General features: G+C 38.1%; 1 protein-coding gene across 1 annotated transcript; it reads left to right on the top strand.

Moving 5' to 3' along the window:
* Positions 1-3,632: 3,632 nt before the first annotated feature.
* Positions 3,633-6,668, top strand: LOC122645301 (probable E3 ubiquitin-protein ligase ARI8). Its single transcript, XM_043838617.1, has 2 exons — positions 3,633-5,214; positions 6,535-6,668. The coding sequence occupies exons 1-2, from the start codon at positions 3,633-3,635 to the stop codon at positions 6,666-6,668; spliced, it is 1,716 nt and encodes a 571-aa protein (XP_043694552.1).
* The last annotated feature ends 4,107 nt before the right edge of the window (positions 6,669-10,775 follow it).

Raw genomic sequence — 10,775 nt, 5'->3', positions numbered from 1 at the left:
TCCATCGCCCAGTGATAGTGATACATATTGTTTGCATCGGTCCGATACTAGATCAAAAAGCCATTTTTTCATTAAAAAAATGTATGTCCATACTATATCCTACTTATTTTGCCTCACTAAACCCTAGTAATTTTATTTCAGAAAAACTCAAATCTATCTCTTTCTCTCTCTCTCCCTCTCTCAATTACCAAATCACTTCACCAGTATACGTCCTTGTTCCATAGTTGCTCTTGTAACTCATGGAAGAAACCTCTACTACTAAATGAACATATTGCAAAGAAAGAGAAAACAAGAGGGAAGAAGAATATACAAGAGGATTGATGGCTACAACATCAATCTCATGGACAGGACCTAAAAGAAGAAACAACCCCAAAAAGAAAAGCCTAAGGCAGCAAGCAAAGTTATAAAGCACATCAATACAGTCAAGAGCAAATTAAGCACTCGTTATTTGAGTAGAAAACCAATTTTCCAATGTCTTCAATGCTATCCTTTCTAAAGGTCTTAGCAACCCGGCCAAACACCCTCTAACAGAGCAGAACTGGAAGGCTATCAATTTGGGTAGCGCTCAATCAAGATCTCCCTCCATACATGTCTAGTGAATGATCAGGGCCCGCTTCTTCAGTAAAGAGTTGGTACGGGTTTGGTATCTGATATACACGAAAATATATTTGTATAGCTGTCAACACATCCATAAGGCTCTTTTGACCATATAGATTTGTGTGGGCCACCGTTCATTAATGCATCCATGGTATTATATCTTCCAATCCCTTCTCAAAGATAACTCAAAGTGACCGATCTTATACAAGTCGGCTATGACAAGAAAGTATCCTCCTTATTCCTGTTGAACAGTTGGAAAGTGGGGACCATTGATCTATTTTTGATTGCCCATTCTCTTCACCTTCGAGGGGTCTTGGGAGGAGAGAGTTTGAGGCTCAGTGGGTGGAGAGAGCATTAATTCAATGGCGATCTGCTAGGAGGTATTGTCAAGCTAGCATTTTGCTATACTATTGACCACATTTGGGAAGAAAAAGAATTTTCAGATCTTTCGGAATAAGATTAACACCACTCCAATCATTATTTGAAGCATTCGTTCAGATGCGGAGGAATACTATCGAGTCTTCATTCCTAAGGGGTCAATAAAGACCCCTACGAATCAATACCTTATGGAGCAATGGGGAGTCCAACACATTTAGTTTGAGTTGGGGCCCACTCATAAGGCCTGTCTTTGTGTGTTTGAGGGGGTAACCCCTTGTTCTTTGTATATTATCTTAATTGACTTGTGATCATCTTTGAAATGATTTTATATGAGGAGTTGCATAAGCCTTTGAGATGAAAATCATCTATTAGGCTCTAAAGATATGGTAATATGGATAGACAAAACAAAATTGTTTGAACCATTGATCGAATCGAAAACATCCTTTGTTTCAAAGAGAGCAGGGCAGGTTATTCACATCTCATTTGATGATTTGAGGTGGTGGAGGAAAAGATAGCGATTAAGTAAGAACGTCCACATGTACTATCGAATGCCATATAGAGTTAATTTAGATAAAATAGGCATTTAAGTTAAAAAAAATGGAGTTGAACATTAGATCGGTTCGAGCCGAATCCAAAGTGGTTCATTATCAATTCAAACCAGGTGGAATTCTTGAAATTCAAACCATGTTAAGGGTGTCGATTTATACACAGAATAAAAATGAAACCAAAATCAATTTGAATCGGATGGACTCATAAACTTATATGACATAAACTTATATGAGTCGTTGTGTACCACATTTTACATTATATGGTGCTCTGGGTGCGAGGTAAGCCAATGAGCCCGGATCCTCTCCAATGACATTTAACCACCAGAGACGATCTCCCACCATTCTTGGGATGTGGGTTCCACCTCTGGGGTGTGGGGATCACACCCCATGGATAGTGGGAGATCGTCTCTAGTGGTTAAATGTCATTAGAGAGGATCTGGATTCGTAAGCCATTGGTATAACAAGAGTAGGCCCATGGAAGCTGTTGCTCAAAATTTTCTAAGAGTCAGAGTAGAACCATAACAAGGAGAACCCTTGAACCCATTTTCATCCTTCACTCTACAAATAATGTTTTTTATGTAGAAAAGACTATGGAAGCATGAGGAACGCCAATGTCCTCTCATTTGGGTTGTGTTGCCCTTAATTGGGTTTGTAGAAGTTTTCATTTCCGAAGGACCTCCTCAATATTGTAACTTGCCTTCTACCCCTGAGGCCTAAATATATTGCCCTGTCTACAGGGTTTTTCGTGTCCCAAAAAAAAAAAACTGTCCCTCAACAAAGAGGTTTTAATTCAAACTCTATTTCGAAACAAGTAAAAATTCATGTCCCTTCATGTATGGGAATTAGTACGGATGCAAGCTTGGTAATGCGACTGATGGAATTTCCTACAATTCTAACTAAAGATCAACTTTATTACTGAATATCTAACCGAATACTACGAATGGAGTCTACTTTTAATAACTATGTTCATCATATGAGTTGGAAGAAGTTAAATAAAAACCTTCGTACGGTGATTATGGAAATATCAACTTGATTGTTCACAGTGCAATTATAGACTTCAACACTTTGCATTACAAAGAATTAAATAGGGACAGGGGCACGGTGTCTGGTCTCGTGTAGTCTATGCCCAGACACAGATCCCTTGAAATGACCGTCCTACCTCCTTACAAATGAAAAAATCGTCCTAGTCAATGCCCCTGTGCGTCCCCTCATTGGTCCACATGCTAGTGCAGGGGTCACGCGTGCAGCATTCTTTCCCATTAAATGTATAGCAAATTCATAAAAACACAATGGGCAATAGATCTCCGATTGGTTCTGTAGTGCTTGCATTAATGTGAGGACCAATGAGAGCACGCATATGACATCAATATGAATGCCATTTTATTTCACTGAGGCTTGAGTTATAATTTCATGCGATATTGTGTCCGGACAAAAAAACCAAACAACAAGTTAACGTTCTGTTTCCCAAAACAAAAAGGGGGAGAATTATCTGTTCAATAGCGTGGCACATAAGTCAATAGGGGACCACTGAGAACGCTTGGAGAAACATCGACAGAGTGGGATTTGTGCCTTTCATCCGAAAACGGCATTTATTTTACAGGGAGCTGTGTCTGGGCGTGGGAGCCACACTCCCAAAAACATATATAGACGGCTACATGGAGTAATCCTTCCATCCAACTGACTCTAAATATGGAATTGAGGCGTGGAATACTGATTTGGTAATTGAGAGACGACCGTACGTGAGTGCGATAGAGAAAAAGAAAGAGATAGGTAAGACCGTAAGCGTAGAGAGTTAAGAGTCGTAGGAGACTAGAAGACTTTTAACTGCTCCTCAAGTTGTAGGAAGACTAGGAGAGAGTTAAACTGGTAAGGTCTATAAATAAAAGGAAACTAAGAGAGTTTTTTCTATCAATCTTACCATAAAAAACTAAGAGAGCTTCTGAAGTTATAAAATTGCTAGGATTGCTTTCTCCGTAGGATACGATTTCCTACCAAAACCATCTCGATTTATTCCTCACTCAGTCTTCTCCATAGCTGTTTTTTTTGGTGTTGTACGTTTCTGTGTTTTTTTTTCGAGCTTGAGGAATCCCTCGTCTTTGGTTTAGGAATATGGATTCAGATGATTATGTCTACGAGGATGGGAATTATAGGGATATGGATTCAGAAGATGATGTGTTTGGAGATGGTGAATCTCTTGATTATAATGTCAAGAAGTTGCAACCACAGCAGCAGCAGAACTACACCATATTGAGCGAGGAAGATATACGTCGACACCAAGAAGAAGATATTACAACGATATCTACTGTGCTTTCAATATCAAAAGCTTGGTCAAGTATTCTTATGCGCCACTATAATTGGAGTACCTGTAAAGTTCACGAAGCATGGTTTGCAGACGAGGAGAAAGTACGCAAAGCTGTTGGTTTACTAGAGCAACCAATCGTTGAAATCCCAGAAAAGGGTAAAGAAATTACTTGTGGAATCTGTTTTGAAATTAATTCTCTTAATAAGATGGCTGCCGCTATTTGTGGCCATCTCTTCTGTGTTTCATGTTGGGCAGGTTATATTAGCACATCAATTAATGATGGCCCAGGATGTTTGATGCTTCGATGTCCTGATCCATCGTGCAGTGTTGCTATCGATCAAGATTTCATCGATCGATTCGCTTCCAATGAAGAAAAGGAGAAGTTTTCGAGTTACTTTCTTAGATCTTATATCGAAACGAATAGGAAAACTAAATGGTGTCCTTCTCCAGGCTGTGAATATGCTATAGAGTTTGAGGTTTGTAGTACTGGAAGCTCTGATGTTACTTGTCGTTGCTCATATCGCTTTTGCTGGACTTGTGGTGAGGAAGTTCACAGGCCCTTGGATTGTGACACTGTGACTAAGTGGATGTTGAAGAATAGTTCTGAAGCTGAAAATATGAATTGGCTATTAGCTAATTCGAAACAATGCCCTAAGTGCAAGCGGCAAATCCAAAAGAGTCAAGGCTGTGTGCATATGACATGCGCACCTCCATGTGGATATGAGTTTTGTTGGTTGTGCCTTGGTCCATGGTCGGAGCATGAGTATATTGAGGGAACAGGTGATTACTTTTCATGTAATAGTTATGCAATAGCAAAGCTTAAGGGAACTTATGATGAGGCTGAGATGAGACGTAAGATGGCTAAAAATTCTCTAGACAAATATACTCATTATTATGAACGATGGGTAAGCAACCAGTCGTCAAGGAAAAAGGCTTTGGAAGATTTACACCAAATTCAAACTGGGAAGAAGCTTAAGGAACTGAGTCTCAAAGGACTATCTAAGATGGATCTTGAATTCATAACGGAGGCATGGCTATTGATAGTTGAATGCACCCGAGTTCTGAAGTGGACCTATGCGTATGGATATTATATTCCTGAGCATGAAGAGGGTAAGAGAGAGTTCTTTGAGTACTTACAAGGTGCAGCAGAATCTGGATTAGAAAAGCTTCATCAATGTGTGGAGAAGGAACTAAAGGGGTACCTCCAGGTTGATGGTCCAATTCAAGGCTTCCATGAATTCCTCACAAAGCTAGTCGGATTGACCAAAGTGACGCGGAATTACTTTAGGAACTTGGTTGAAGCATTGGAGAATGGGCTCTCGGATGTCACTTGCGTTGGAGCAGGAAGAGCAGGAAAATTGAAGAGCTTGGGAGATGGTAAGGATACAGGTAGGGGGAGCCATAGAAGAACAATGAAATGCTTTGCTTGGTGTAATTTTGGATGGTAACTATTGCGTGTTTTCAAAATTATACGTTATTTAATGATTCAGTGTAACTAAGTATTATTGAAACATTAATTACTTGTGTGTGTGTGTGTGTGTAATTTTTTTTTGGTTTTTGGAAAGTTCTTTTGAGGTTTGCAAATATTTTAAGGCACACCCGTAGCAAAACATCGAAATCTATTTGAAGCAAGCAATATCATCTCAAGCCCCTTACATTCATTCGATCTATCACCTTCACACGAGAATTCAACATCCGCATCTCCTGCATCTTCATTGGTACATAGATTCATACTTTTATTCACTTGTCATCCTATTATATTTCATGTAATTTTTCTTATATTCTAAAGAAGAAAAACAGTGTTGCTGACTCTCTGGCAAGGAACGCTCTCTTGGTTAGGTGTACAACAGTTTGGCCAAATTCCAATCCATAGATTTTAAAGTCATGCTCAACTCCTTTCATGTGTAATACATCTTAAATTTAATAAAGTATGCATCTTTCTACCCAAAAAAATAATAATAATAAGATTTGGTTGCAAGAAGCACCCAGATTCATACTATTGCAGATTCATATTTTCATGATCTGGACAACAAATTTCTTGTAGCCAGTGAAAAGTTCTAAAAGTGTGTTTTGGTTGATGAGTTCGTATGGCTTAAGATTTCGTTCCATTGTAATCGGATAAAAGGGTAATCTACTTCAGCAGTTGAATTCATCAATTTGGTGCAGTCTATTCTACCTAAGGATCAAAGTTTTTACACTTCCTTTTAAGTATTGTTTTAGCCATATATGTGTGCATGTAATATAATCATAATAGACGGAAATTTATGGGGAAAAGATCTCTACTTGTTGGTGTTTTCTACACTCTCTCACAGAGCACCATGAGATGACGTCTATGTCCCCTGGGTAGATACCCAGGCGTACTCACTCATTGGCCCAGACACTTGTGTGGAGACCATGTGATCTCTTGCCCGAAATTTATATAGGATTTCTTTTTTTATTTTTAGCTCTTGATTCTGTTTCAGCACATTTGACTGTTCAGAGACATTTTTAGCACCTCCTAAATATAGGTTCTTAAGCAATTAGTACTTTTTCTATTTTCCATATCAAGGAGAGATGATCGATCCCTCTTAAAATCATACCAGATTAGAAAGGATTACAAAAAACTACCGGTAAGATACATGCCTACAAGCCAAGTACTCTAGCTTATTGAAGTGTCTTCATCGTGGTGGACATTTGATTTGCATAACTTCTCTATTTGCTTGATCCTAGGCATCTTGGCATGTCCTAGCAGGAGATGTTCCGTATATCGTCCTCTTTGTGGAGAGCATCGTACGACTTCATTGGATTGTGAAGAAATCATGTGGAGTGGCATTAATTGCCGGAATGAGGACGACCAGGAGTGAGGACAATGGTCGTCGGGGTCTTCTCAACCTTAGTCAGTTGACGCGGGGCTTCTTTGATTGCCGGAGTGAGAGGGTTCTTTATCAACTCGTTGGCTGCTCGGCCCAGTTCCCAGTTCCTCTAACAAAGAGGGGTTGAAATGACCTCTCTATTCATGTCCAAACATTCTGTTCGGGTGGGGTCCACCATCCCCCTATTAGAAGAACTAGGAAACTGAGCCGGTCAGCAAACTGGAGAAGATAATTTTCCGAGTGAGAGTGCCTTCAGTTGGCCGAATGGTAGCAAAGGTGTTTCTCTTTATGGAATTGGTTGAGGAAGTAGATGGGATGTGTTTGAATCTTTTTCTTGGCATACACTAATCAGGGTAGAATTGTATTTTTCAAAAAAATTAACCTGCAGATATCACTACTTAACAACCCTTGAATATTCGGTTTGGTGTTCTAAGGAGTGCTCGTTTCATCCAGATCTAGACCAAGTCTTATCTTGATTCTGGAAATTGGTACTTGTACCGAATCTATTTTATTCTAAAATTTGAATCCTACACAGTTCGGTTCAGATCATGTACTCGATTTATACTATATGTATAGTATAATATATTATACTTTTTTTTTTTGGTTACTACCATATTATACTATAATATAATAACATTATAAAATTTAATATTATTATTAGTAATATATATTATAATATATCAATATTATCTTATATTAATATACTAAATAGTATTTTAATATTATATTATATTAATAAACTATAATATATTGATACTAAAATTCGGTTTGGTTTCGATTTTAACAGTCGGTCCTACGCTGATCCAGAGAGTAACCAAGTTCCACAAGGTCCCATTTTGGTTTTCGAAACCAATTTCAATCTGACACCTTTAATATTAAACACCCACATAAACTAGCCGGTTCCCGCATGTGTGACCCAATCACTAGTTCACTAACCCTTGTGCTACTACTGTTTCCAAAGCCAAAGGTATTTTTATATGGAAGACTTAGATGATTCGGTACTCAATGGATTTTTTTTTATTGCAATCAAGCATCTATTCATCAAAGCAATCAAAGCTTATAATTGTAGAATTACAAGAATCCATAAACCAAGGAATGGAATTAGGTCAAACTATTCTATTCATAATAGACAGGGTTTTCCTAATTAGAAAATCAAGTACATAATTAGTCTCTCTAAGAACAAAATGGAATTTTACGTTTTAGAAAATAAGTAGAAATATGGGGTTATGTTTAATTTTAACCACCGGTTGAACACGCAAAGGTACGGATGTGTGTCCTTCTTGTGATGTACACGCAGAACTCCTTACTATTTGTTTCCACTGGCCACCTGCTGGTCTAAAGATATAGACATAACTTCAAGCATCTGACTACACATCGCCAAAGCTTCACCCAATAGACTGGAGTTAGCTTTGCAGCTGGTCCACAAGCAAGGTAGGTAGGTCCATTACCGGCTGGCTCTGGACCGAAAAGACCAGTGCCAGCTACCTAGATAGGTTGAAGAAGCAAAGGAAAGCTGTTTGGTGGAACGTAAGCCCTATAAAAAAAAGTTGGAGAGGTTGGTCATGGATCACCAGAAGATGAAACACAGGAATATCGGGATTGACAGTTTTGTATGATTGAAATAAGCCTAAACTCAACACGATTAGTAAATTCAAATTATAGTCTAACGCGGATTTCTTCAAATTGTTGTAGTATGGTATGTGGGTTTTTCAGTAAAGACCCTGATGCTTGGGAAAAGTGAACCCGACTTTGAAGGTATATAAAGAGAAGGAAGAACACAAGAGCAAAAGCGGAACATTTTAGAGCCAGCCAACCAGCCATGGCAACGATTTCACAGGGTTTGCCCAGAAAAAAGTGTTGGTTCTACTAAATTCGTGACACTCACAGAACCTAACCACACACACTCTTCCGCATTTCTCTTTTCTTCCACGTCAGCTTCAAGAGAAACAGCAGAAGGAGAAGAAGAAGGAAAGAAAAAGAAATAAAAAATAAAGGTATTGAATAAAAACATGGGCAAATTTGTTTAAAAAAAAAATAACCTGCTCACATCACTAATTAAAAGTCTAACCCTGTTAGTTTTTTTGCTAGATTTGATATTTTGGTACTCAGTGGGATTGCATTAAAATAACGGGATAACTCAGGGGATGGCAATGATAATTTCCCTTTTTTATTTCTTGTAGTGACTCAGGATCGGGCTCCTCTCCAACACGCCGGAGTTGGATGATGTCCAACACACCCCAAAAGGTAGAGATACGTGGCCAAGGTGTCACTCAAATGGTAAGGATTGATGCACACATCTGTGCATGGTGCACATGCGATGGAGAGAAGGATTTTCAGCTCGGATGTGCGCATCCATCCTCACCATTCGAGCGGCACCTCGGTCACATGTCGACCTTTGAGGGTGAAAAATTCATGTGTGGTAAAGGATCTAGTACTACCTATCCACAATATTTGAGCGCCATCCATCTTGCCAAATAGCAAAACTAAAAGACCATCCAACTTTTCTATATAGTAGATTCGAACTAGGATCTTTATCCCCTTCAGTTCCCTGCCCGACCCAGTTCCTCTAACAAGGGGGGCTGAAATGAACACCCTACCCGCTATTAGAGGAACTAGGGAACTGGAGGAGATAGTTTTCCTTCCAACTAGCTAGAGCCCGCTTTGATTAAGTTCTAGCCCAATTAAAGTAGATCATCAATTTAATAATAGGGTAAGAAGCGGATCAAGATGGATCTAATCCAGTTAAGATCCATTTCGATGGCCAATCCCAGACTCCCAGTTCCATAGTTAGTAAGTCCGCGTATTAATTGTCATATTTGACCGTATGAATCAATAATTTGAATCTTATTGTATTCTATCAAGTAGTATAATTTTATATGCGGCTCTAAAGAACACTATATTAATTACCGTATTAATACATATTTATGAGTTTAAATTAAAAAATTAAAAATTAAAAAGCTAAAAGCTAAAAGCCTAAAAGCCGGTGAAGCCGGTGAGAAAACCCCCAAACCTAAAACCCGAAGACTCTCTTTCTAGCAAACCTAAAACCTAAAACCCCCAAGCCGGTGAGCACTCTGGTTCTTCGATCAACCTCGAAGACTCTAGTTCTTGTTCATATCCATCAAATCCAAGTATCTTTTATCCTTCTTTATCTCTCTCTTTGCCTGTGTTGTATTGATAAGATTTTTATATATAGATCTGCAATTCTTCACGAGCTAGGTTTTTTTTTTATTTGTGTTAGTTGTTTTCGATTCATGGTGAAGGGTAATCCCTTTCTTCTTTTTCTTTTATTGGTATTTTTTTTTGTTTCTTTGCTTATGATCTTATTATTTTCTCGATTCTCTGCTTGGGGTTTATGTTAGTCTGGAATTTGGATTTATCAAAGCTGAAATACTTGGAAGAATCACTAAATTATGTTTCTTTTGGGAGATGGATGTTTTTTTTAGGGGGGGGGGGGGTGATTGAATTTGTCCCCCCTTTTTCATCTTCCCTTAATCAAACCATATGGATAGTTGTTCTCATTTTTTTTATATTTTGGATTATAGATCTGAAAGTCTTCACAAACTAGGTTTTTTTTATTATTTTATTTATGTTAGTTGTTTTTTATTCATGGTGCAGGGTAATCCCTTTCTTCTTTGTCTTCAATTGGTATTTTCTTTTGCTGCGTTGCTTATGACCTTATTATTTTCTCGATTCCCTACTTAGGGTTTATGTTAGTTTGGAATTTGGTTTCATCAATGCTGAAAGCCTGAAATACTTTGAAGAATCACTGAATTCTGTTTCTTTTGAGAGATGGGTGTTTTTTTTTGGGGGGAGGGGGGATTGATTGAATTTGTCCCCCTTTTTCGTCTTCCCTTAGTCAGACTATATGGATAGATGTTCTCATTTTTAATTTTGGATTTGACGAGTCTATGCATATTTTTGTGTTGTATTTTGGTTAGGTTATCGATCTCTCTATCCAAATTGGTATGTTTCTGTATTTTATTAGGGTAATAAAATTCTATGTTAATGTCTTCTTATTTTGTTTTTTTGTTGGTAAAGATGTCTTCTTATTTTGTTTATTGATTATAAATGGTTCGGTGGTGCAACTATTTAATA

This window comes from Telopea speciosissima, chromosome 11, assembly GCF_018873765.1.
Source record: "Telopea speciosissima isolate NSW1024214 ecotype Mountain lineage chromosome 11, Tspe_v1, whole genome shotgun sequence".
NCBI classification, from domain to species: domain Eukaryota; kingdom Viridiplantae; phylum Streptophyta; class Magnoliopsida; order Proteales; family Proteaceae; genus Telopea; species Telopea speciosissima.
This window is presented reverse-complemented; position numbering and strand designations above follow the sequence as displayed.

Excerpts from the sequence above, each read along its gene's own strand:
- LOC122645301 (XM_043838617.1), top strand. The coding sequence starts at position 3,633 with ATGGATTCAGATGATTATGTCTACGAGGATGGGAATTATAGGGATATG. Across the intron at positions 5,215-6,534 it reads GGGAGATGGTAAGGATACAG|GCATCTTGGCATGTCCTAGC; the intron begins GTAGGGGGAGCC and ends GCTTGATCCTAG.